Source organism: Pongo abelii, chromosome 23, assembly GCF_028885655.2.
Source record: "Pongo abelii isolate AG06213 chromosome 23, NHGRI_mPonAbe1-v2.0_pri, whole genome shotgun sequence".
NCBI classification, from domain to species: domain Eukaryota; kingdom Metazoa; phylum Chordata; class Mammalia; order Primates; family Hominidae; genus Pongo; species Pongo abelii.
In genome coordinates, this window is record NC_085929.1 from 35,297,253 (window position 1) to 35,324,675 (window position 27,423).

Below are 27,423 nucleotides of genomic sequence, written 5' to 3' on the forward strand. Positions count from 1 at the left end.
AGGGGGTGGGTGATCTATAAGCCATGGAAGGTGCAGAAGAGGCAGGAGGTATAGTTTGGGGCCCAATTAAGAAAAAGGCTTGAGGCCGGGCGTGGCGACTCACGCCTGCAATTCCAGAACTTTGGGAAGCCAGGGTGAGAGGATGGCTTGAGGCCAGGAGTTCGAGAACAGCCTGGGCAACATAGCGAGCTCTCCATCTCTACAAAAAATAAAAAAATTAACCAGACATGATGGCATGCTGAGATGGCAGTCCCAAGTACTTGGAAGGCTGAGGCAGGAGGATCGCTTGAGCCCAGGAGTTTGAGGCAGCAGTGAGCTATGATGGTGCCACTGCACTTCAGCCTGGATGACAGAGGGAGACCCTGTCAGGAAGGAAGGAAAGAAGGGAGGGAGGGAGGGAGGGAAGGGAAAGAAAAAGAAAGAAAGAAAGAGCCGGGCGCGGTGGCTCACGCCTGTAATCCCAGCACTTTGGGAGGCCGAGGCAGGCGGATCATGAGGTCAGGAGATCAAGACCATCCTGGCTAACACGGTGAAACCCCGTCTCTTCTAAAAATACAAAAAATTAGCTGGGCGTGGTGGCGGGCACCTGTAGTCCCAGCCACTCGGGAGGCTGAAGCAGGAGAATGGTGTGAACCCGGGAGGCAGAGCTTGCAGTGAGCCGAGATCGCACCACTGCACTCCAGCCTGGGCGACAGAGCGAGACTCCGTCTCAAAAAAAAAAAAAAAGAAAAAAAGAAGGAAAGAAAAAAAGCAAGCCTTGAATGCCAAGATTTTCTTTTGGTGTAGACTCAAGAGTCATTCATTCATTTAGCAAACGTGTGGGAAGCATTACGCTGCATTCAACTGTATGGGAGGCATTTTGCCAGGGATTAATTACCTGCCTAAGCAAAAGGCATAGTCCTTGTCCTCAGGGAATTAAATGGTCTAGTAGCAGGAAACAGGCACAAAAATGGATGAATGTTTTGCAACATGATCCAAGCTCCAAGAGGGACCTGCTGAAGGTGGGAGAACGGGGAGGAGCACCTGTCCACCAGGGGTTTGGGAAAGAGGTGGAAAAGACCTTAGAGGAAGCAACTACCCTGTCTATTTTTGCTTTTATGTGTTTTGCCTGACTACCATCCATTCCTCCTTTACTAAGGGGACACAGTCATCAGCCAAGCTTGGTCCATATAGTTTCAAGGTACTGACTCAGGTCCCCTGCTCCAGAGAAGGGCAGATGAGCCAAGTCTAGCCAATCAACAGAGGCTATCTTCCTGGCCATAGTGATTGGTTCAGAAAGGTGTACATAAGTCAGGTCTGGCCAATGAGGGTCAACCCATGATTTGGGTTGGCACTGAGGGGAGGGGAGCTCTCTTTTCACCAGGAGTGTTGGCAACATGGATGAGCTGAGACTGGAAGAGAGGAGCCACCATGTAAAAAAAAAGAGAGAAAAGTGGCGTCACAGAGGAAAGCAGAGCAGCAAACTGGAGAGCAATGGTGTCTGACAGTGTCTTCGAGCCCCTGGTCCCATTTGTGTCTGAACCCAAAATTATCTCTAGACCTCAGCTAGGCAGGGTGGCTCACGCCTGTAATCTCAGCACTTTGGGAGGCCAACGCGGGCGGATCACTTGAGTCCAGGAGTTCGAGACCAGCCTGGGAAACATGGCAAAACCCTGTCTCTACTAAAAGTTTGGGGTTTTTTTAATCATCTGGGCCTGGTGGCCCGTGCCTGTAGTCCCAGCTTCTCAGGAGGCTGAAGTGGGAGGATCACTTGAAACCAGGAGGTTGGGGCTGCAGTGAGCTGAGATTGTGCCACTGCACTCCAGTCTGGGCGACAAAGTGAGACCCGGTCTCAAAAAAAAAAAAAAAAATATATATATATATATACAAAAAAATATATATATATACACACAAATATATATATATGTATATAGTTACTGTATTAGTCTGTTCTTATGCTGCTAAAGACATACCTGAGACTGGGTAATGTATAAAGGAAAGAGGTTTAATTGACTCACAGTTCCACATGGCTGGGGAGGTCTCACAATCATGGCTGAAGGCGAATAAGGAGTAAAGTCACTTCTCACATGGTGACAGGCAAGACAGCTTATGTTGGGAAACTCCCCTTTATAAAACCATCGGATCTCGTGAGACGTATTCACTCTCACGAGAACAGCAGGGAAAATACCCGCCCCCATGATTCAATTACCTCCTACCAGGTCCCTCCCACAACACGTGGGACTTATGGGAGCTACAATTCAAGATGAGATTTGGGTGAGGACACAGCCAAACCTTATCAATATATTATCTCTGGACCTTGAAGTTATGCAAATCACTAAATTAGCTTTTTTTTTTTTTTTTTTGAGACGGAGTTTTGCTTTCGTTGCCCAGGCTGGAGTGCAGTGGCACGATCTCAGCTCACCGCAACCTCTGCCTCCCAGGTTCAAGAGACTCTCCTGCCTCAGCCTCCCAAGTAGCTGGGATTACAGGCATGTGCCACCACGCCCGGCTAATTTTGTCTTTTTAGTAGAGACTGGGTTTCTCCCATGATGGTCAGGCTGGTCTTGAACGCCTGACCTCAGGTGATCAAGCCGCCTTGGCCTCCCAAATTGCTGGGATTACAGGCGTAAGCCACCGCACGCGGCACCTTTTTTTTTTTTTTTTTTTTTTGAGACAGTCCACTCTGTTGCCCAGGTTGGAGTGCAGTGGCAAGATCTCCATCTCGGCTCGCTTCAACCTCCGCCTTCCAGGTTCAAACTATTCTCCTGCCTCAGCCTCCTGAGTAGCTGGGAGTACAAGCGCCCACCACCAAGCCCAGCTAATTTTTGTATTTTTAGTAGAGATGGGGTTTCACCATGTTGTTTAGAATGGTCTTGAACTCCTCACCTCAGGTAATACACCTGCCTTGGCCTCCTAAAGTGCTGGGATTATAGGCTTGAGCCACAGCACCCAGCCTAAATTATCTTTTTTGCTAAGGCAATTTGAGATGGCTTTCTGTCACTATAAGAGAAAGGGTTTTAATATGTTTGATCTCTTATTCCAGACTTCTAGTTTTCCTTTTTTCCAAATAATTCTGATAAGTTTCTTCTGTACCATCCCAGGAAAAAAATATATATATTGGTATACATATATGTGGAGTATATATATAATTTCACTGTATTTTCAAGGACGTTCATTGCAGCAGTGTTTGTAGAAGCCAAAGAGTGAAAACAACCTGCATCCACCAACAGAGAAGGAGTTATGGACAAATGCAGTGATAGCCTATATTTGCTTTAAAATAATGCAGAAGGGGAGGGAGGGAAACAGTATGGGGGAAAAGCTGAAGCAAGACTGGCCAGATGTTAATAATTGGTGAAACTGGGCTCATCCAGTTCCATTCACTCTTTGGAATATGTTTGAAATTTTCCAAGATAAAATTTTAAAAATTTTAAATTATGTTATGTCCATTACCAGAATATTCTGCAACAGTTAAAAGTGAAACAGGCCTAGATGTGCTGATACAGCAAGCATTCTAAGACAAAATACAGGGCATATCACAGCATGTATAGTATTTTCCTGATTTATTTTTCTCTCTGGATCTCAGGTGTATAGAATTACATTAGTCATGACACACTGGCATCATTGGTCCATGTATGGCTTGCTTTTATTTAGTTAGTTAGTGAGTTTTAATTTTTTTTTTTTTTTTGAGACAGAGTTTCACTGTTGTTGTCCAGGCTGGAGTGCAATGGTAATGGTGCCATCTCATCTCATTGCAACCTCCACCTCCCAGGTTCAAGCAATTCTCCTGTCTCAGCCTCTTGAGTAGCTGGGATTACAGGCACCCGCCACTACACACGGCTAATTTTTGGTATTTTTAGTAGAGATGGGGTTTCACCATGTTGGCCAGGCTGGTCTCGAACTCCTGACCTCAGGGGATCCGCCCGCCTTGGCCTCCCAAAGTGCTGGGATTACAGGCGTGAGCCACCGTGCCCAGCCAGTTAACGAGTTTTAGTAATATAATAAAGACCCATGATCCCACCATCCAGAATGAAAACTAGGACTTTGAAAATAACCTACAGGCCAGGCGTGGTGGCTCACGCCTGTAATCCCAGCACTTTGGGAGGATGAGGCAGGTGGATCACAAGGTCAGGAGATCAAGACCATCCTGGCTAACATGGTGAAACCCTGTCTCTACTAAAAAAAAAAAAATACAAAAAATTAGCTGGGCGTGGTGGCCGGTGCCTGTAGTCCCAGCTACTTGGGAGGCTGAGGCAGGAGAATGGCGTGAACCTGGGAGGCGGAGGTTGCAGTGAGCTGAGATCATGCCACTGCACTCTAGCCTGGGTGACAGAGTGAGACTCCGTCTCAAAAAAAAAAAAAAAAAAGAAAATAACCTACAGGCTATTGTAAAATATGACATGTTGATATGGGTTAGATCTATGTCCCACCAAATTTCATGTTGAATTGTAATCCCCGGTGTTGGAGGTGGCCTGGTGGGAGGCGATTGGATTATATGGATGGAGTTCTCATGCATGAGTAAGCACCATCCCCTTGGTGCTGCTCTTCTGACAGTGAGTGAGTGAGTTACCCTGAGATCTGGTTATTGAAAAGTGTGTAGCATCTTCCCTCTCTCTCTTCCTCCTGCTCCGGCCCTGTAAGATGTGCCTGCTTCCCCTTCACCTTCCACCATGATTGTAAGGCTCCTGAGGCCTCCCCAGAAACATGTATGCTTCCTGTACAGCTTGCAGGACTGTGAGCCAATTAAACTTCTTTTCTTTATAAAATTACCCAGTCTCAGGTATTTCTTTATAGCAGTGTGAAAACAGGCTAATAGTATTAACATGTACTATATGTTAAGAGAAGCATTAGATAAAAAAACTTTTGTTCCACAAGAGCCAAAACTTGGAAACAGACTGAATGTCCATCAAGAGAAGAATGAAATGGATGAACTCTGATATTATCTGTGCAATGAAACACTATACCAGAGTCAAAACAGGTGAACTCCAATGACTTGATAATATGGACAAAGATCATCAATACACTATGAAGTGGAAAAAAATAAAGGTCCCAAAAGATGATATTCATTATGATACTCTTTTATAAAAGTAAAAGCAACTAAAATGAATAAAAATAAAATTTGAGATTACATATAGATGCAAGACAGTATATAAAAGGGAAGCAAGGGATTCAAAATAATGGATAACTTAAGTAGGGTAAGGCAGGGGCATGAGATGGAACCATAAGGTTCCATATTCGTTTTTCGTAAAACAGAAATATGTATATATGCATATGTGTATATATGTATATGTGATACCTATGTACTATATACATATATATTTACAGTATATATACAGATTTAGTCTATACTATAAATCTTTACAGTATATATGTATATATTATATAGTATATATACTGTACATCTATAGTTTATACAATATATCATAGTATCTACTGTATATCTACTGTATATGCAATATATGTATAGATACAATATGTGGTATATACTGTATAGTATATACTATAGATGTACAGTATATATACACTATAAATGTATGTGTGTATATACTGTTTATATACTATATACATATATATAGTGTAAATCTTTGCAAACCATTGTGAAAGTATCTGTAGAATAAAAGTAGGCTTTCTCGATCCTTGTGGCTGTAGCTTCCAAAAGCCTTAAGGCTCTAGTTGACCAAGACCAAAGAAGGTGGCACTGCTGCAAGCCAGTGCCCCAAATATACAAACGAAGAAGGCAAGGTTGTGGGATATCTCTCTTCCACATCATGTCTCTGCTCAGAATTTAATTGTTGCCAGATAGCACCTGTGTATACATGAGACCATGTAGGAGGCTGGGCACCTCCATGCTGTGTACTTTTATTGATCTATTAGCTTGTTGTAGGTTCTAGGTCTTGGTTTTCTGATCTCTAAGGTGTCTTTCAGCAATAAAACGTGAGGCCTATTTGAATTCCATGTCACATTTGGAGATGACGGATTTGTCATCTTCTATGTTGTGAGTTATTTCTTCTAAGTGCCCTCAGTTGAAATGATAAGGAGGCTGGACATGGTGGCTCAGGCCTGTAATCCTGGCACTTTGGGAGGCTGAGGTGGGAGGATCACTTGAAGCCAGGAGTTTGACCAGCCTGGGCAACAAAGCAAGATCCTGTCTCTACAAAAACAAAAACAAAAACAGGCCATGCATGTTGGTTCACGCCTGTAATCCCAGCACATTGAGAGGCCGAAGCAGGTGGATCACTTGAGGTCAGGTGTTCAAGACCAGCCTGGCCAACATGGTGACACCCTATCCCTAGTAAAAATACAAAAATTAACCGGGTGTGGTGGCTCACGCCTGTAATCCCAGTTACTCAGGAGGCTGAGGCAGGAGAATTGCTTGAACCTGGGTCACACCACTGCACTCCAGCCTGGGCAACAGAGCGAGACTCTGTCTCAAAAACAAAACAAAACAAAAACGACAAAAACAAAACAAAAGTTAACCAGGTGTGGTGGGTGCATGTCTGTAGTTCTAGTTACTCAGGAGGCTGGGGTGGGAGGATTGCTTGAGCCCAGAAGTTTGGGGCTATAATGAGCTATGATCAATGCACTCCAGCCTAGGCAACACAGTGAAACTCTGTCTCGGGAAAAATAAAATAAAATTAAAAATAAATGATAAGGAAGTCTAGTCTGAGTATTTGTTCATTCATTCACTTAATTAATACAAAGAGCACTTCTTTATTTTAGGTTTCTGGCTTTGGAATCTTTTTCATTTTTCTTGATTTGCAAAAGATTTTTTGAGAGGTATATACTAGAGATTGAAAAGTGAAACTATGTTTGACTCAACTGATTTTAGCAAAGTTTGGGTTTCTTGATCCACCTCAGTCTCAGTTTCTTTGGTTTGTTGGTGCATATGTTGTATGTGAGTGTCTACCTCTTATCGCTGCTGCTAGTCACTGAACTAGTCAGCTTTACAGCTGTATTTGTCAGGAGTCTTTTGTTACAGGGATGGATCCAAGTGCTCAATGGATGCAGCCAGTATCCTTCCTCTTCTTATTTATCTCATCTCAGCTTGTCTCTGCTCCTTTTTCCTGCAGCAGCAACAGCAGCGACAGCAGCATTTTCTATGCGGTTGAGGAAAAAAGCCATAGTTTAAGTTTACATAATCCTTACAGTTTGAGATGCGAGAGGAGAAGAAAGATCTCTCTTCCAAATTGCTATAGATCGTATTTCAGAGAAGATTCTAATTGGTCCTGCCTCGGTCACATGCCCACTTCTGAACCAATGCTTATAGTTAGGGGAGTGCAGTGTTTTGATTGGCTAGTCTGAGTCACATGCCCACTTATGTTGCGATGCTGAGCTCTGTGATCGACATCCCCCCAGAGATAGCATGGGCCAGGAAGGATGATACCCTAGGAAGGGATGTTGAGTCAGTAATTCCTGTTCATTACTACCTCCCTGCAAGCTGATGTTGTTTCCCACTCACAGTGAATGGAGTGTATATTCTCACCCAAACTGTCTTCTTTCCTATTAACTCACCTCTGTGGTAAGCCTTCCTGTCTGATATTGTAGGACGTAAGCAAGTAATTGGCCTTTATTTCCTTCTGATGTTTTCTCCCAATCCTTTTTTCTTTATCTTCAAATAGAGACATGATCAGTTTAAAAGCAACCTGACTTCCCTGTCTTTTGAAGGTCTAATGATCCCTCATCCATCATCAGCCTTTCTTGGCCAAGTAGGCATATGATTACATTTCCACTTCAATTAAATGCTGCACCCTGAAGACAGATGCCTCTTGTGGTCAAGGGTGCTGCCCACGAATACAACTGTGTCCTATATATAGTGCAGTATTTATACTTCTGAGATCTTGGAACTTCTTCCTTTTCCTCACCTTAATAGCTTAGAAGTGATCATTTTACCACTTGGTCCAATCAGCGTCTACTTTGTGTAATTTCTCTTCTGTGTCTCTTGAGTCAAAAATGGCCTGTAGATGTATTCAGTTAGCTCCACAGCAATACTAATCTTTAAAAATCTGTCACGAACATTTAGGCTGGGCACAGTGGCTCACGCCTGTAATCCCAGCTCTTTGAGAGGCCAAGGCGGGCGGATCACCTGAGGTCAGGAGTTCGAGACCAGTCTGGCCAACATGGCGAAACCCCATCTCTACTAAAAGTACAAAAATTAGCCAGACGTGGTGGTGTGCGCCTGTAATCCCAGCTACCCAGGAGGCTGAGGCAGGAGAATCGCTGGAACCCAGGAGGCAGAGGCTACAGTGAGCCGAGATTGCGCCACCACACTCCAGGCTGGGCGACAGAGCAAGACTCCGTCTCAGAAACAAACAAAAATCTATTGCGAACATTTAAAAACTAGGAGATGCTACAAACAAATATGAATTTTTACTTCTTTTGAACAAATCAGAAGATCTGTGCATCTTAGGGCCACATTCCCCACAGCAGTGACATGCTGGAGTAGCCCTCTGGACTGGCCATGCATTCCCCAGGCCACCACTCCCAAGGGTGTTACCATTTGAAGCACTGTTGTCATTTACCATCTCATTTGCTGGTTATTTTTGCTTACATTTGGCCCACTTCACTCAGTCACATTCCCTGCCTGGCCCCTGGAGCACTCTTGGAGTTTGTGACTCCCAGTTGGGCAGCCATTGCAAATCAGGGGCAGGTTGAAGCAAGGTTTAAACTACTGATGAGTTGGGGCCTAGATTGGCTTTCTGCCTTAAGGCTCAAAGTAGACATAGATTGATGGCATACTTCAAAGGCCAAAGAGATACTTCTAAGAGTTTTGAAAGAACTGCCGCTACTTGTCTATATAACATCTATTGTGCCTTTCAAGAGAATTATATGATGTTTAAATACAATAAACGAACGTTTCCAGAAATAGATATAAATACCGTAGAAGAATGCTAGCATGTTGTACATCTGGATCACCTTAAAGAAGCAACATAAGGCTCAAAGTCTTAAAATTATTTTGTAAAATGTTAATGTGTACTTATATTTTATTAAAATCTTTTATTGACTTCTTTATCTGTCCCATATAGTAATAAATGTTTGCAGATGGAAGGAAGAAATGAAAAAAGAAAGGAACTACTTGAATACAGAGACTGGTTAATCCGTTTTTTAAATTTAGCTTTTTGTTGTTTTTTCTTGATTTGGAGTCTCGCTCTGTCGCCCAGGCTGGAGTGCAGTTGCGTGATCTTGGCTCACTGCAACCTCTGCCTCCTAGGTTTAAGCAATTCTCCTGCCTTGGCCTCCTGAGTAGCTGGGACTACAGGCGCATGCCACCATGCCTGGCTAATTTTTTTATTTTTTTAGTAGAGACGGGGTTTCACCCTGTTGGCCAGGCGGGTCACAAACTGCTGACCTCAAATGATTCACTGGACTCACCTTGGCCTCCCAAAGTGCTGGGATTTCAGATGTAAGCCACCGCCCCTGGTCTTTTTTTTTTTGAAACGGAGTCTTGCTCTGTCGCCCAGGCTGGAGTGCAGTGGCGCAATCTCAGCTCACTGCAAGCTCTGTCTCCTGGGTTCATGCCATTCTCCTGCCTCAGCCTCCCAAGTAGCTGGGACTACAGGTACCTGCCACCATGCCCGGCTAATTGTTTTGTATTTTTTAGAAGAGATGGGGTTTCACCATGTTAGCCAGGATGGTCTCGATCTCCTGACCTTGTGATCCACCCGCCTTGGCCTCCCAAAGTGCTGGGATTACAGGTGTGAGCCACTGTGCCTGGCCCCATTTTTTAAATTTAGTTTTTATTTTTAAATAATTAGAAGCTGCAGAAATAGTACATAGAGCTTCTGTAAGCCCATTACTCAGCTTTCCCCAATGGTGACATCTTCCATAACTATAGGCCAATCCGTTTTCATATTCCAGTGGCACACATGGGTGTTCAATACAGTTTATTGAATCTATTTGCATATAGGAAATGAATGTTATAATCAGTTGATTTAGCATGTTAGTCTTTTTATTTATTTTTATTACTTTTGAATATGTAACAAAATGCACGTGAAGCAAAATTCACTTGGTACAAAGGATATACAGTCGTCCCTTGGTATCCATGGGGGATTGGTTCCAGGACCTTCTGCAGATACCAAAATCTGCAGATGTTCAAATCCTTAATATAAAAATGGTGTACAGTGGCCAGGCGTGGTGGCTCGCTCCTGTAATCCCAGCACTTTGGGAGGGTGAGGTGGGCAGATCACATGGGGTCAGGAGTTCAAGACCAGCCTGGCCAACACGGTGAAACCCCGTCTCTACTAAAAATACAAAAAAATTAGCTGAGCATGGTGGCGGGCGCCTGTAATCCCAGCTACTCGGGAGGCTGAGGCAGGAGAATCGCTTGAACCCAGGAGGCAGAGATTGCAGTAAGCCGAGATCGCCATTGCACTCCAGCCTGGGCAACAAGAGCGAAGCTCCATCCAAAAAAAAAAAAAAAAAAATAGTGTACAGTTTGCATATAACCTACACACATTTCCTGTATACTTTATTATGTATGTATGTATGTATATATGTATTTATTTATTTACTTTGAGATGGAGTCTTGCTCTGTACCCCAGGTGTCAGTGAAGTGGTGCGAACTCGGCTTACTGCAACCTCCACCTCCTGGGTTCAAGTGATTCTCCTGCCTCAGCCTCCTGAGTAGCTGGGACTACAGGCACCTGCCACCACGCCCAGCTAATTTTTTGTATTTTTAGTAGAGACAGGGTTTCACCATGTTAGCCAGGATGGTCTCAAACTCCTGACCTCGTGATCCACCCTCCTTGGCCTCCCAAAGTGCTGGGATGACAGGGGTGAGCCACTGTGCTCAGCCACCTTATTTTTATTTATTTATTTATTTTGAGATGGAGTTTTGCCCTGTCGCCCAGGCTGGAGTTCAGTGGCGCGATCTCGGCTCACTGCAAGCTCCGCCTCCCGGGTTCACAGCATTCTCCAGCCTCAGCTTCCCGAGTAGCTGGGATTACAGGCATGAGCCACCACACCCGGCTAATTTTTTTTGTATTTTTAGTAGAGACAGGGTTTCACCGTGTTAGCCAGGATGGTCTCAATCTCCTGACCTCGTGATCCGCCCGCCTCAGCCTCCCAAAGTGCTGGGATTACATGCGTGAGCCACCATTCCCGGCCCTTTTTTCCTGAATATTTTCTATTCATGGTTCATTGAATCCATGAAGGCAGAACTCACAGAAATGGAGGGCCGACTTTTCAGAGACAAGTAAGTTTCTCTTTATTCCTTGCCTCCCAGTCACCAAGATGCCTCTCCCGAGACAACCATTTATTAGTTTCTAATGTCTCCTTCCATATGTAGGTAATGTTTGCAAACCTTAATGTATCTGTTGTCTACTCACCCATCCCTCTTCTGTTGTAGAATACCATATGCATCCGTATTTATTTAGCACAGATACAGTCTCTTTAGCTACTAAATCATGTGTTTATGAATTTGAAATCCCTGAACTTCCATATTTAGACATAAATAGAACTTTGCTGATAGAAAATTTCCTGAAGCTTTGTGTGGTTTTTGGCCTAAGTCAGTGAGATTTGCCAAAGGTTTGGCAGCTTTAGCCAATGCTGATGCACCTGTTCTCAGTTATTTGCTTCTGAGCTGTGTCTGATAAGCAAGAAAAGGAGTAAGCTAAATTACACTCAGGATGATCTGCTAGGGATGTGCCATACAAGATAATGAATGCGCTTCTCTTCTATCACTTGGTCCAGCTTGTGGATCCCTTCCTTGTCCTAGCTGATGGGTCTTATCTCTTATTTGAAGTTTTTAGTTTTGTTTTTATTTTTTTTTGAGACGGAGTCTCGCTCTGTCGCCCAGGCTGGGGTGCAGTGGCGCAATCTCGGCTCACTGCAAGCTCCGCCTCCCGGGTTCATGACATTCTCCTGCCTCAGCCTCCTGAGTAGCGGGGACTACAGAAGCCTGCCACCGTGCCCGGCTAATTTTTTTGTTTTTCGTAGAGACGGGGTTTCACCTTTTTAACCAGGATGGTCTCAATCTCCTGACCTCGTGATCCACCTGCCTCAGCCTCCCAAAGTGCTGCGATTACAGGCCTAAGCCACTGTGCCCGGTGTCTTATTTGAAGTTATTTTCTATCTCCCCTTGCTGCCTGCCAGATTTTGGTGAAACTTCATTATTCAGTGAATAATTCCTTTCTGAACAGCTTCACACTGCTAAAAGATGAATCATGCTACCTCTGTGTTGCTGAACTATATTTTATTAACGCTATGTTTCTCTTTCTTTCTCTCTCTGAGACACAACCTTGCTCTGTTGTACAGTCTGGAGTTCAGTGGCACGATCTTAGCTCACTGCAGCCTCCACCTCCTGGGTTCAAGAGATCCTCCCACCTTACCCTCACAAGTAGTTGGAACCACAGCTGCCCACCACCATGCCTGGCTAATTTTTTTTTTTGTAGAGATGGGGGTCGCTTTACGTTGCCCAGGCCCTTTTTCCTTTTTCTTTTTGAGAGATGGGGTCTTACCATGTTGCCCAGGCTGGATTTGAACACCTGTGCGCAAGGGATCCTCCTACCTCAGTCTCCTGAGTAGCAGGGATTGTAGGCACATGCCACAGTGCCCAGCTTTCATATCTTTCCTTTTCTCTCTTTCTTTCTTTCTTTTTTTTTTTTTTTGAGATGGAGTCTCACTTTGTTGCCCAGGCTGGAGTGCACTGGCGTGATCTCGGCTCACTGCAACTTCTGCCTCCTGGGTTCAAGCGATTCTCCTGTCTCAGTCTCTCAAGCAGCTGGGACTATAGGTGTGTGCCACCACACCTGGCTAATTTTTTTGTATTTTTAGTAGAGATGGGGTTTCACCATGTTGGCCAGGCTGGTCTCCAACTCCTGAACTCAAGTGATCCGCCCTCCTTGGCCTCCCAAAGTGCTGGGATTACAGGCATGAACCATCGTACCCGGCCTCATATCTTTCTTTAAGCAGACTTTAAAAAATAAAAAACTGATTTGTTCTCTGACCCTTATGTGGGTTTGCATTGCATTTCTTGAGGAAAGGATGGTCATTCTTCTCCACACTCAGAATTTATTTTGGTCCTGTGAAGCCCAATGCTCCAATGCAGCTGTTAACAAGCTGCCCCAAATGTTTGCAAAATGAGAGGGATACACATTGATGAGGTTATCACTCATTCATTTAGTTATTAATTCATGCAACAAATATTTATTGAGTGCCTACTCTGGGTCAGGCAGCCTCGGCCTAAGCCACTGAACAAGAAAAAGATCTCCCATTACAGAGCTTGCTCTCTGGTATGTGTGCATGTGGGGTGTGGAGGACAGACAAAAATAAATATGCAAATTATTTAGTATGTTAGAAGGTGATAAATGCCACAGGGGTAGGGGAAGTCAGGCCAAGGGAGGATAGGAGTGGATGACAGGGGGCACGTTGCAGTTTAAAATAGCATTGCCAGGGTAGTCCCTGTTGAGGGTGTGAAATGTGCGCTAAGACTTCAAAGAGCAGGGGATATCCTTATGCTGTATCCTGTGTGTGTGTGTGTTTTGCATGAAAATACCACTAAAGACTGATTTTTTTTTTTTTTTTTTGAGACAGAATCTAGCTCTGTCATCCAGGGTGGAGTGCAGTGGCACAATCTCGGCTCACTGCAACCTCCGCCTCAGCCTCCCAAGTAGCTGAGACTACAGGTGTGCACCACCACACCAGAGTAGTTTTTGTATTTTTAGTAGAAACGGGGTTTCCCCATGTTGGCCAGGCTGGTCTCGAACTCCTGCTGCCGAGTGATCTGCTTGCCTCAGCCTCCCAAAGTGCTGGGATTACAAGCGTGAACCACCGTGCCCAGATGGAAATATTTTTAACAGCTATTCTGAGATATAATTCACATGCCAGCCAGGTGTGGTGGCTCATGCCTGTTAATCCCTGCACTTTGAGAGACTCAGGAGGGAGAATTGCTTGAGCTCAGGAGTTTGAGTCCAACGTGGGCAACATAGCAAGACCCTGTCTTTACAAATAAAAATTAAAAATTAAAAATTTAGCTTGGTGTGGTGGTGTGTACCTGTAGTCCCAGCTACTCATGAGGCTGAGGCTGAAAGATCACTTGAGCCCAGGAGGTGGAGGCTGCAGTGAGCCGTGATGGCGCCACTGCACTCTCCTGACAGTGAGACCCTGTTTCTAAAAGAAAAAAAAATTCATATGCCACAACATTTACCCTTTAAAAGTGTACAATTTAGTGGTTTTCAGTATATTTACAGAGTTGTGCAACCATCACCATTATCTAATTCCGGACTATTTTCATCACCCTCCAAAGAAACCCATTAGCAGTCACTACCCATTCCTGCCTCCCCCTATCTCCTAGCAACCACCTTCTGTCCTATAGATTTGCCTATTTTGGGCATTTCATATAAATGGAATCATAGAATATGTGGGCTTTTGGTCTGGCTTCTTTCACTTAGCATAATGTTTTCAAGGTTCATCCATGCTGTAGCATGTATTCATATTTCATTTCCTTTTTTTTTTTTTTTTTTGAGATGGAGTCTCACTCTGTCGCCCAGGCTAGAGTGCAGTGGTGCGATGTCAGCTCACTGCAACCTCTACCTCCCGGGTTCAAGGGATTCTCCTGCCTCAGCCTCCAGAGTAGCTGGGATTACAGGCACGTGCCACCATGCCCAGCTAAATTTTGTAATTTTTGTAGAGATGGGTTTTCACCATGTTGGCCAGGCTGGTCTCAAACTCCTGACCTCAGGTGATCGACCAGCCTTGGCCTCCCAAAGTGCTGGGATTACAGGCGTGAGCCACCGTGCCCAGCCAAGTATTTCATTTCATTTCTTTTCTTTTCTTTTTTGAGAGAAGTCTCGCTCTTGTCCCCCAGGTTTGAGTGCAATGGCTTGATCTCGGCACACTGCAGACTCCGCCTCCCGGGTTCAAAGGATTCTCCTGCCTCTGCCTCCCAAGTAGCTGGGATTAAGGCACCTGCCACCACACCCGGCTAATTTTTGTATTTTTTAGTAGAGGAGGGGTTTCACCATGTTGGCCAGGCTGGTCTCGAACTCCTGACCTCAGGTGATCCGCCCGCCTCGGCCTCCCAAAGTGCTGGGATTACAGGCATGAGCCACTGCGCCCGGCCAGTATTTCATTTCTTGATGGATAATATCTCATTGCATGGATAGACCACATTTGGTTATCCATTTATCAGTTGGTGGTGGGTGCCTTTGAATTTTAAATATCGCAAGTGTCATCCATGAGCTATAGAGATTTGCCCTCCCCCTTAATTAAGAACTGGATGGAGGCTGGGTGTGGCACCTGTAGTCCCAGCTACTCAGGAGGCTGAGCTGGGAGGATACTTGGGCACAGGAGTTCGATACTTGGGCACAGTGAGCTGTGATCACACCACCGCATGCCAGCCTGTGCAACAGAGGGAGACCCTGTATCTAAATGAAAAAAATAAGAAGACATTGTAGGGGTCATTGTCAGGACCGATGGTGCTCAGTTGCAGTCAGCACTGGTTAGGCCCGGTTTTGGAGAAACTAAAAAGCCACTCCCTCCAGAGTCTTGCTTTCCCAGGTGCCTCCCTCCTGAGCGGAAGCTCTGGGTGGTCCAAATGTGGTAATATAGATCTGTGGATTTTTTTCAAGTGTGTTTTCTGTTGCACATTAAATTTTTTTTTCACCTTTAAAATGTAACCTTGGTAAGTTGTTTACTCAAGAAAATTCTTAATGAGTTTTCTTTCTTTCTTTTTGTCTTTTTAACATTTTGGGTGTGGTAGCAAGTAGAAGCAGATTCATCCTAACCAAATATTTGCAAATATCTGAACAAAGCTATTCTGGCCAGGGAAGGAAGACTCCACGGAGGAAGTGGGAATTGGATCTGGCTTTTGAAGGAGGGGTTCAATTCTCAGAGGACTAGATGAGGAAGGAAAAGGCATGTTCCAAAAAGGGGCAGGGAATTAAAAGTTTATTTTCTGGGTGACTGGGAACCTCTGAGCCCTTGAGCACGTGCCTTAGATATGTTAGTGTGGCAGACAGCAGTATGTGCATAGAGGATGATAATGGTGTTGGACTCCTCTGGCCTGCACGTGGCGAGACTCAAAGTTTCCAGACTTCTTTTGGGGGCAGTGTCTGAATTACAGTCTCTGGGGCTGCAGAAAGATGAACTCCATCAGAAGGTCCTCAAGGTCTTCCCCACTCCTTCAGTGCAGACTTCATACAGAGAAGCTGTCTAGGCGACACCTGTGCAAGAACTGGACACGACCCAAGCTGCAAACTGCCCCTGACCATCCCGGCCTTCCCCGTTCGATCCTGGAGGTGGGGGTGGGAATGGAGCGCCCAGAGCGGGCGATCAAGCTTCCTGGGAACTGTGAATTAGGGCGGGGGAACCAGGAAGGACGAGGCCTTTCCAGACCAAATGGCCCTAACTCCTGCACCGGACCAGGACGCGTGGCGCCTCCAGAGAGGACGCGCATCGCCCGGAGCAGGTTGCGGTCCCGGTTCCCGCCGAACTCTAGCAACCGCGAGAAATGTCTGCCGTAGGGGGCGGAGCACAGCGGGGGCGGAGCGCGGCCGAAGGGGCGGAGCGAGGACGAAGGGGCGGAGTAGAAACTACCGGCGGGGGGCGGAGCGAGAATAATGGGGTGGAGCAAGACGGCGGGCAGGGGCGGAGCGAGGACGACGGGGCGGAGCGCAGACCGCGGGCGGGGGGCGGAGCTGAGATGATGGGGCGGAGCTAGGATAAAGGGGCGGAGCGCAGATAGAAATCGGGGCGGGGAGGGGAGGGGCGTTCTCGGCCTTTGGGCACCGCCTCTCGCCGCAGGCGCGCCTGCCCCGCCTTCTCACTCCCCACGGCGGCGGCTGCGGAGGCCGAGGGCGGGGAGGGAGGGGAGAGCGGGTCACGACGCTGCCGGGGCGGGGATAACCCCTCACGTGGAGCAGATGAAAGGGCCGCGGCGCGACGGCCGGGGGAGCCGAGCTGAGCCTGCGACCCACAAAGCCGCCGCCGCCGCCGCGATGGGGCTGTGAGGCGTCCGCCCGCGTTCGGTCCTCAGCCGGCCCGCGACTATGCCCGGCCGCGCCCGCCCTCCGCGCCCTCCCGCCGCAGGACCATGAGGCCGCGCTCGGGCGGGCGCCCAGGGGCCCCGGGCCGCCGCCGCCGCCGCCTGCGCCGCCGCCCCCGCGGCCTCCGGTGCAGCCGCCTGCCGCCGCCGCCGCCGCTGCCGCTGCTGCTCGGGCTGCTGCTGGCGGCCGCGGGGCCCGGCGCGGCGCGGGCCAAGGAGACGGCGTTCGTGGAGGTGGTGCTGTTCGAGTCGAGCCCAAGCGGCGACTACACCACCTACACCACCGGCCTCACGGGCCGCTTCTCGCGGGCCGGGGCCACGCTCAGCGCCGAGGGCGAGATCGTGCAGGTAGCTGCCCGCCGCCCGGGCCCCGCGCCGCCGCCGCCACAAGATGGCTCCGGGGGCTGCGCCCGCCGACCCCGCCGCGGGCTGCCTGACTGGCGGGCGGGCGGGAGGGGTGGCCGAGAGGCCGGCGGCATCCCTCCCCTGCGGGCGGGCGGGCGGGCGGGACGCGGCCTCCCGGGCGCAGCCGCGGGGGGCGAGCGCACGTGGGGGCTAGATCTCCTGTGAGCTCCGGGGCGGGAGGGGCATCCTGGGCCCGGCACCCATGCTGGGGCGGCCCCCTTGGCCGGTTGGGTATTTAGGTCTGCTTCAGGTGGAAGTCCCGGGAACTACCTGTTGAATGCCAACTTTGAAAAGACAAGTGATGAGGGATGGGGTGGCTCGTTTCAGGTTGCAGGCTTTGCTTTCCATCCATGCAGGTTCTTTTTGAGTGCGGCCAGGTTTGTCTGAGGGGCTGCACAACATCGGGTTCTTCCCCGGAACCTGCCGCCCGCCTCACCTGGGCGCCGCTGACCCTTCTGCGGGGCTCTGGACAAGCAGCAGCAGGCAGGGGAGGAGGCGGAGCTGGTCGAGGAGTGGGGATCGGGGGTTCCCTGGAGTGGCGATAGAAGGCAGCCCTCGCTGCATGCCTCACATTACAGAGGGTGGGAGGGATACCGCCTGCCCGTCCCTCGGCCAAAGACTAATGCGAAGGGCCTGCACATGGGGAGATGGGGTATCTCACTGACAGGGCCTCTACCTTGGACCAAATGAAAGAGATCTACATTCCGAAGGAAACTGGCTAGGGAGACCTTTAAGCTGTGCCTACTCTTTGGAGGAGGGACTCTCAACTGAAGCTTCTGCGGATGGTTAGCTGGGTGGATGTCTTCCCGCTTCCTTGGCCGTGATTTTATCAACTTGTTACTAGACAGCCAGCGCACTAATGGCAGTTAATATGCGCGCCTCGGATGGGGGCGATTTGTAAAGGTTGGCTTGTCTTTGAACCTTTGGGGTGATCGGATGTCTGCAGGGCCTAAGCTTTCTGGGCCTTCTGTGCTTTACTCTTGGGTGAGTTATGAATGAAAAGAAGAGGACTCCATGGAATGATTGCATAGCAGCCCACGGCGTAGACAGCCTGTTCCGTGGTGTCCTTTTCCTTCCTTGGGTGCAGATTCAAAGCCCTGCCTTCACAGGATAGGGAGAGCTGTGCAGCTTGACTCCGTAAAGGTGTGCCCTTACAAAGCTGGAGGAGGTACCCAGGCCCATGCGATTAATCAGCAGCATTGCCTTACGAGCTCTTATCCCCATCTGAAAACTTTTGTGGGGTAAATAGAAGAGAAAACTTCTGTGGGGTAAATAGAAGAGAAAACTCCTTTATTGAGCCCTTTGACTATCTATGTTAATGCTTTTGGACTTAAAAAAGTGTTGTAATTATGATCTTTATAAGTTTTAGAGATGATGCTTTACTGAAGATTCCTAAACATTTAAGTCTTGCTCCTTGGCAACTTCTTGTCTTTCTTTGAGGCTTTCATTGTGCCCTGATGGTTTTAGAAATGTTTGATTTACAGCCTTCTAAAAAAAAAGACGCTTTAGCGTGGCACTTGACTTTTTGAAGGAGACTTTTGAAGTTTGCAGTTTTTATCTGCAATGTTTTAACGTGTCACTCTTTCTCAACAGTAGTTTGTCTGGTGAGCGAGCTATCCATTATGAGGAGTGTTATGCTTTGGAGATAATCTTGGGTTCACCATTTAATACAAAATTAGCAGTTTAAACACCATTTGTAACTATTTTATCCTTGTGAGTAGAGAGATAATATGTGAATTTGGCAGAAGGAATCTATTCTCTTCTGAAACTTTTTGAAGTGCTTATCTAACTCTTGTAGTCCATTAGCCAAGCCAAAAAAAAAAAAAAAAAAAAGTCAATAGCTGCTAAGTAAAGAAAAGTGACTTAAATGGTATTTAATAAGTTTACCTGTTAAGCAATCACTAATAGGTGTCCTTAATTCCCTTATAGCTGCAGTAATGTTGGTGAGTTTATCTGAGCTGTCTGAATAGTCATTTCATGGTGCACCTCGTATCTTTAGTAACTTTATTGTGGTGGCTGACTTGTTGAACCTCCCTGTTTCTGCGGACAGAGTGCAGTGTGGCTTTCAGGGATGTGTGTGTACAAAGGCTAGCATGCTTTTATGAGTTCTGCAAATACTGTTTGATTGAAGGAATTGGTGTGGACCTTGTCTGGCAGCCCTGAAAAAGTTTTTTGTAAGAAAGGCTGATGTTTTAGGGCTGCTGAGAGGGAATATAACATTTTCTTTTGGTGAGAAATGAGAAAGCAGAAGGAATACATTGCTGTCCAGCTTTGGATTAATCATGTTTTCTAAGTAACCTGAACTTTTCAAAACCTCCTTTTATTTACTGTCTTTAAAAAAACCTCCTTTTGTTTACTATCTTGAAAAACCTTTATAAGCTTTAGAGATGATGCTGTGCTGAAGATTCCCAAACATTTTATCCACAGTCTTCAAGAATAGTTTGAATCTTAACTGTTGCTCATTGTAACTTCTTGTCTTTCTTTGAGGCTTTCACTGTGCCCTGGTGACACAATCTCATTGAACTTTTCAAAACTTCCTTTTATTTACTATCTTAAAAGAAAATAGTAGCCAGGCATGGTGGCTGACGCCCGTAGTCCCAGCATTTTGGGAGGCTGAAGCAGGAGGATTGCTTGAGCCTAGGAGTTGGAGACAAGCCTGGGCAACACAGTTAGACTTGGTCTCTACAAAAAAAAAAAAGTAGCCCAGCATGGTGGTGTGCACCTGTAGTCCCAGCTCCTTGGGAGGCTGAGGTGGGAGGATTGCTTGAGCCTGGGAGGCTGAGGTTGCAGTGAGCCATGATTACACCACTGTACTCCAGCCTGGACAACAGAGCAAGACTCTCTCTCAAAAACAAACAGACAAAAACTGTGATGTGCTGCTTAGTGTTTTATCGTCTCAGAGCAGAGTTCATTTTCCTTTAACTAAAGCTAAATAGTAGCACTATAGCATTGCTTTTGTTATTTCCACTGGGGTTCTGTAGCAGTATTATTCATGGTTTAGGGGAGAAAAAACCTGTTTAGGAGTGTCACCTTTAAGAATTCTAAGATAAGAAATTGGTTTGTATTACTGATTTTTAACCCCCCTCCTTATTATATGCCAATGAAGAGTGTGTGTGTGTGTGTGTCTGTGTGTGTGTGTGTGTGTGTGTGTACATACATTTGTATAGTAGATACCTTATCATAGTCTGGTTTGCTTAGATAATTCTAACTAGAGTGCCTGTTCAGTCATTTCCATGGGTTAGGGTAGGGGAAGCCTAGTTAAGAACTGTGTCAGTTTGTCAGTGTCAGAGAGAGAGAGAGAGTGCAAGAGGGAGGGAGGTAGTAATTCAAACCTTAGGATTCGTCATCGGGAATCTTGGTTCTTCTCCTTTGCGTTTTAGGCTTAAATAACTGTCCCAAGGTCACCAGTGTAATCTGAATGAAGAATTTTTTTTTTTAATGTCTCCATCTGTGAAAGTTGTGGTGAAAACAGTTTGTGGGTATGAAATGCTATTAGTTACTTTTATTATCTTATGTGTTTATGCAGTGTTAAAGCCCGTTTGCTTGTAAGAGTGTCAGGCATACAGTTTGAATGCTGGAGAAATTAATTACACTTCTCCGGTAGTTCTGAAGTGTGGGACTTTAAAGGGTTCTTAGACATATTGATATATATTTCATCTTTGAACCAATTTGTTGCTGTTAATGAGATCATTATCTGAAACTTTCAGACTTGGCTGTGCAACTCACATGGTTGGTGATGTTAAATAAAGGCCTGATTAAACACTGGCTAGTGGTATGTGGATTGGTTAAACAAAGAAAATTTGCATTGCTAGAGATGAAAGATTGTTTTAAAGTGGAAATGCATTTTTTTTTTTTTTGCTTGAAGTCAAATATTTGAGGAATTTTTGAGAAGTCAAAGCTTGAGAAATTCATTCCTTCTACACGAAGGAATCTGAACGACAGGTTCTGTGTAACTTTAAATTCAGCCTTTCTGGGTCCTAGGTTAAATGCTGAATGGACTTGAAAACAGAAGCTGAGGACATTTAAGAACTAAGTCAGTTCCTTTAGCTATTAGGGGTGGGTAGAGAGCTGGGTGGTGGGTTAAAAGGGCTGATCAAGGTCCTTAAATATCCGATGTTAAGTAAAGGTATCACAGAGAGTAATTTTAGGAAACTAATTCCTCTGCTTTGTTTCCCTGTCAGTGTGCTTCAGCAGTTTAGCATTTGATCAAACACTTTCTTTTCATCTCCATTTTAAGTTAACTTAACAGGCCTGCCTCTAAAAATTGACTTGGTGTAATAGAACAATTGTGTGCTGACAGCTGACCTGGATTTAGACAGAAAGGGATTGCCTACTGTCTTCTCAGATGGGCCTTCATAGGTTAAAACCAAGCATTTGATTCAGGGGGAAAATTGGGGCTGTATTTTGTGATGTTATACATTCTTAGAGCCTCTTATTTTCTGTTTTGTTCCCTGAGATCTCATGGGAGTTACTAGTACAATTCTGAATAGGAATGAAGATTGGAGTTCAGTGTAGAGCTGTAGATTAAAGAGAAGGCAGTGATGGTTTCCTCTTATTTATACAGAGCACTGCCAAGCATGTCATGTTTTGGTTCATCTCATCCTGACACTAACATGCAATTAGCAACTATTGTTAACCCATTTTACAGAGGAGAAAAACTGAGGCTGAGAGAAGCAAGCTGACTTCTCTAACTTCACATGGCTAGCAGATGACAAACCTGGATTGAAACCCAGGTCTGGCCGGGCGCGTTGGCTCACACCTGTAATCCCAGCACTTTGGGAGGTCGAGGCGGGTGGATCAACAAGGTCAGGAGTTCGAGACCAGCCTGGCCAATATGGTGAAACCCCGTCTCTACTAAAAAAAATACAAAAAAATTAGCCAGGCGTGGTGGCACATGCCTGTAATCCCAGCTACTCAGGAGGCTGAGGCAGGAAAATTGCTTGAATCCGGGAGGCGGAGGTTGCAGTGAGCTGAGATCACACCACTGCACTCCAGCTTGGGTGACAGAGCGAGACTCCGTCTCAAAAAAAAAAAAAAAGAAACCCAAGTCTGCCTGGCTTGCTTGTTCTTGTTTTTGCCAAGTGAACAGAACTTGGCTGGTTAGGATTTTGACATTAATTCAAGTCTAATTTTTAACAACATATAATATAGGGGTTCTTAACCTGAGGGTCACAGACTTTCAGAGATAGTCCATGAACTCCTGCAAGTGTATGCATATTCTTGTCTATGGGCAGTTACAACTTTGCCTCTTCCAGGGTTCTGTGATGTGTCCCCTCTATACCCACAAGGAAAAGGGGAAACTCTAATCTAGTAGAGCATTGAATAGTCCATTACCAAGAGTTTGAGTGGGGTTCAGGCTGACAAGAGTTGTACGGAAGAAGTCTACAGGTCTGGGTGCCTCCATTGAACGTATTTATTTTGTAGACATCTATCACAGCCCTATTCTGTACCAGACACTGTATTGCTGTTGTCTTCTGGAGTTCAGTCTCCTATGGAGACAGACACATGCATGGATAAATGATAATTCTTACCAAATGGGTTTCTCCATCAAACTGAGCCCTTAGGCCCTAAGGCATCATTGTCTATAATGAATTAACTTCCCTCCTGTGCACTGTGCAGCATCCTTGGGAGAAGAGAGAATATAGTCACTCAAAGACTTTCCTGCATTTACATGGCAAAGTGTAAGAACGTGACACTCTGAATGCAGGATGTGGGAAAGCAGAGTATAGTTCCTTTTCATAGTTCATTGAAAAATGAAATGGAGCACCTGTCGCTGTTGAAATGCCTAAAGAGCAGCTTCTCACACCTTCCCTTGTGGACCTGGACCCCATGGGGTCTGTTTTTGCTCATTTCTGAACCCCCTGGGTTCCCACTGCCTGCTATGCACGAGGCACTCAGTATGAATGAATAAATGATGGAGAGTGGACATCAGGCAGGCAGTGGGTTTTATGGATTATTTATGCTTTAATTGGTGAGAACAACTTGCTTTGGCTTGGCTAATAAATTCTGGGATTATCCTTCCTTTTTGGTTGTTATTTCCAGAAACTTGCTTGGATGGAAAGGATGGCTATCTCTCTGGTTCCCATAGACCCACTGGTATTATAATACTGGGTTGTATGAAAGTGATCTGGCCGGGTGTGGTGGCTCACGCCTGTAATCCCAACACTTTGGGAGGCCGAGGTGGGTGGATCATGAGGTCAGGAGATCGAGACCATCCTGGCTAACATGGTGAAACCCTGTCTCTACCAAAAATATAAAAAATTAGCCGGGTGTGGTGGCGGGGGCCTGTAGTCCCAGCTACTGGGGAGACTGAGGCAGGAGAATGGCGTGAACCCAGGAGGTGGAGGTTACAGTGAGCCGAGATTGCGCCACTGCACTCCAGCCTAAGCGACAGCAAGACTCCATCTCAAAATAAAAAAAAAGAAATCTGTGTGGTGTGTTTATATTCCAAGGCAGGGTACCTGGCATAAGAAAAGTCTGAAGGTGTTCTTTTCCTGATGAAACTGAGTATTGACAAAGCCTTAAAGTGGATAGATTATGGAAGGAAAGAATCTTGAATTTCCAGTGTCCCTGGGAGTAACAATAGGGGATTGGCATTCAGTAGCATCATTAACCTAAATATATGCCATGTGAAAAACTTTGCTGCTTGCTTTCTCTCTCTTTCTTTTTTTTTTTTTTTTTTTACAGGGTCTCACCATGTTACCCAGGCTAGAGCACAGTGGTAAGATCATGGCTCACTGTACTCTTGGACTCCTGGGCTCAGGCAGTTCTCAGGCCTCAGCTTCCCCAGTTGCTAGAATTACAGGTGTATGCCACCATACCCAGCTAATTTTTTATTTTTTGTAGGTATAGGGTCTCGTTATGTTGCCTAGGCTGGTCTTACACTCCTGGCCTCAAGTGATCCTCCTGCCTTGGCCTCCCAGTGCTCTGGGATTACAGGTGAGAGCCACCATATTTGGTCACAACTTTGCTTCTTGATGGTATTTTCCCAAGTCTGGAGAGTTTGGATTTCTAATTTGTGACATTTAAGTAAATATTCATAATCAAAAGAACCAGATTCAGTCCTTTAATGTGTTAGAAAGGAGACTGAAATCTAGAGAAATGCTTTGCTGAAGTCCACATGATAAGGTAGAGATGACCCAGGATTAATATTTGGGTCCCCTGACTCCCAGACTTAGAGCCCTTCTGTTACCCCCGGCTGTACCCTGGCTGAGTGTGACAGAGAACACCAGATGCAGGGCATGCTTTATGATCAGATGTATAATTGAGGAAAGCCAGGCATTCTTAAATTGTATATTGGGTTTAAGTGGTTGCTTTTCTTCTCTAATTAATTTAGATTTTGAGTCTCTCAGTCTTCCTCCCTGTCAGAGCTTTTAAAAATAGCTACTAATGATCAAGTGCTTATTGTGTGCCAGGCACTGGGCACAGTGCTTTGCTCACATTTAACAGACAAGGTCGATGGCATTTGCCAGAGAGGTAAAGTCACTTGTCAAAGTCACTGAGCAAGTCATTAGTGCAGCTGAGGTTCAAATCCTGGTCTGTCTGATTCTAAGCCATTTCTGTTTTCACAAGACTGCTTCACTTCACACTTTCTTATGATGAGGTTATGGGAACTGATGTGGAATTTAGAGTTGAGTTTAAACCCAAAATGACTGACCAAGAAATAAGTCTATAACGTCAACTGAGAAAATCCCCTATCCTTACAAAGATGTATTTCCTTCCTTTCTTTTCCTCTTCTTTTTTTAAATCACAAAAGTCTCATTCTAACTTAGTTTTTTCCATAAAGAGCCAATCTGCCAAGTTCACAAAGAGGGACCAGTGACTTGACATATATAACTGTCACTCGATGGCACTTCTGTTGTTTTCAGCTATTGGGCAAGCTGGAATGGCTGTAGTTTTCTGGCATTTAAAGGGATTTCTGGTGTGAGACACACCTCCTTCCTGTGGCTGACTTTTATAGCAATTTGGGAGTCTGCACGTCTTTCTCCAAAGAGGTCATGTCCCATGTTTGTGACCTTTCTTACTTTGCACAGGCTCATTGAATCCTCCTGGTTGTTAAAACTTACCACAAGTGCTACATGCCTCAGTTGGCAAACATTCAGTGGTGCCTCCCGTCCATCAGATCCTTTGTGGGGCAAGGCAATGAACACATGAGTAGGACTTGGTCCCTGCCTGCAGGCAGCTGAGTGTAGGTGTCCAGACAGCACACGAACGGTTACCTTACAGTATAGTGGGGCATGTCCTATCTGGTAGGAAACAGCCTATAGGATACTGAAGAACACCTGGGGGAGGGAATCTGGCCCTGGTGCTAAGTTTAGACCTGTCTGTCACTATATGAGCATTCTGGCCTTTTCCAACTCATTTTTACCTACCTTTGAGGTTAAAGCTGATAACCTCTTTGAAGAGAGGTGCCTTTATACCTTTCTAACGGAATAGGAAGGAGGTAAAGAGTAGAGGTTCTTTGTTCTATTTGTAGCTTGAAGGAGATGTTTTAAAATCTGACTTTCAGTGGCTCTGTTTACTCATGATAGTGTCAAAAGAATAAGGTCAGCTGGCCCATTGTGGTTCAAAGGAGAGCACTTTATTTTTATTGCCCTTAAGATGTGTTGTAAGACTTGATATTAATTTCCTCCTCTCCCCAGCAGCCAGTGTAATATAGTTGTTTAGAAACTCAGTATAGAGTTTGATTCTGTGAAAATGAAGTTTGATCCTAGAACTTTGATGGGAAAACGTATGTTAGAATGGGGACTTCTGGCCTCCTGGTGTAGAAGCGCCTGCATTTAAAAAATAAAAGAGCTGGCGCAGTGGCTCACGCCTGTAATCCCAGCACTTTGGGAGGCCGAGGCGGGCAGATCACGAGGTCAGGAGATTGAGACCATCCTGGCTAACACGGTGAAACCCCGTCTCTACTAAAAATACAAAAAATTAGCCAGGCATGGTGGCGGGCACCTGTGGTCCCAGCTACTCGGGAGGCCGCGGCAGGAAAATGGTGTGAACCCAGGAGGCGGAGCTTGCAGTGAGCCGAGATCACGCCACTGCACTCCAGCCTGAGCGACTGAGCGAGACTCTGTCTCAAAAAAAAATAAAAATAAAAATAAAATTAAGAGTGGGGTAGTACTCAATTAGGTGTGTGTTAAGTTCCCATCCAGCACTGTAAGAATTTAATTACAACTTAATTTTCTACTTGAGTTAATTTGGCTTTGCTATCTTGTCAGCAAACATTTATTGAATGTTTACTGTAGATACCGTATAGAGAAGAAACATAGGTTTTATGCACCCATGATATAATTTGTGCTTTTCAAATGTTATTTTTCTGATTTATTCGAGAGTTTGAGGCTGCAGTGAGCCTTGCAGGTACCAGTGTGAGCCACCGTGCCAGCCTTGGTTGTTTTCTTTCTTTCTTTTTCTTTTTTTTTTTCGAGACAAGTTCTGGCTCTATCGCCCAGGCTGGAGTGCAGTGGCGCGATCATGGCTCCCTGCAACCTCTGCCTCCTGGGCTCAAGCCATCCTCCCACCTCAGTCTCCCGAGTAGCTGGGACTACAGGTGCACATCACCACACCCAGCTAATGTTTGTATTTTCTGTAGAGATGGGGTTTCTCCATGTTGCTCAGGCTGGTCTTGAACTTGTGAGCTCAAGCAATTCACCTGCCTTGGCCTCCCAAAGTGCTGGGATTACAGGCGTGAGCCACCGTGCTCGGCCTGCCTTGGTTATTTTCATAAGATTTCTAGAATTAGGTTCACTGAGTTAAGTGATATAAACATTTTTGAGGCTTTTGCTACATATTTTTAGATTGCTCTACAGCAGTGGTCTAGTTTATACACCCCTACCAGGTCGACATGTATGTTTCTACACAATAGCCCTGCTCGCAACAGATAGTATGTTTTGCTCTATTGCCCAGGCTGGAGTGCAGTGGCGCAATCTTTCTTGGCTCACTGCAGCTTGAAATCTCAGGCTCACAAGTGATCCTTCTGCCTCAGCCTCCCAAGTAACTGGGACTACAGGCATGCACCACCATGCCTGGCTAGTTTTTTTTTTTTTTTTTGTAGAGATGGGGTTTTG

The 27,423-nt window shown here is 45.8% G+C and overlaps 1 protein-coding gene across 9 annotated transcripts in view; it reads left to right on the forward strand.

Annotated features, from left to right (window-relative positions):
• The window catches only part of ZNRF3 (zinc and ring finger 3), a 257,576-nt gene that overhangs the window by 71,236 nt on the left and 158,917 nt on the right, over window positions 1–27,423 (forward strand). Inside the window, exon 1 of one of the 9 annotated variants that reach the window (XM_024239979.3) lies at window positions 16,812–17,305. The exons of the other annotated variants lie outside the window; for them this stretch is intronic. Within the exon in view, the coding sequence (XP_024095747.3) occupies window positions 17,006–17,305 (300 nt within the window). The 5' untranslated portion in view covers window positions 16,812–17,005. Of the gene's footprint in view, window positions 1–16,811; window positions 17,306–27,423 lie in introns of those variants that run through there. 9 annotated transcript variants of the gene reach the window in all.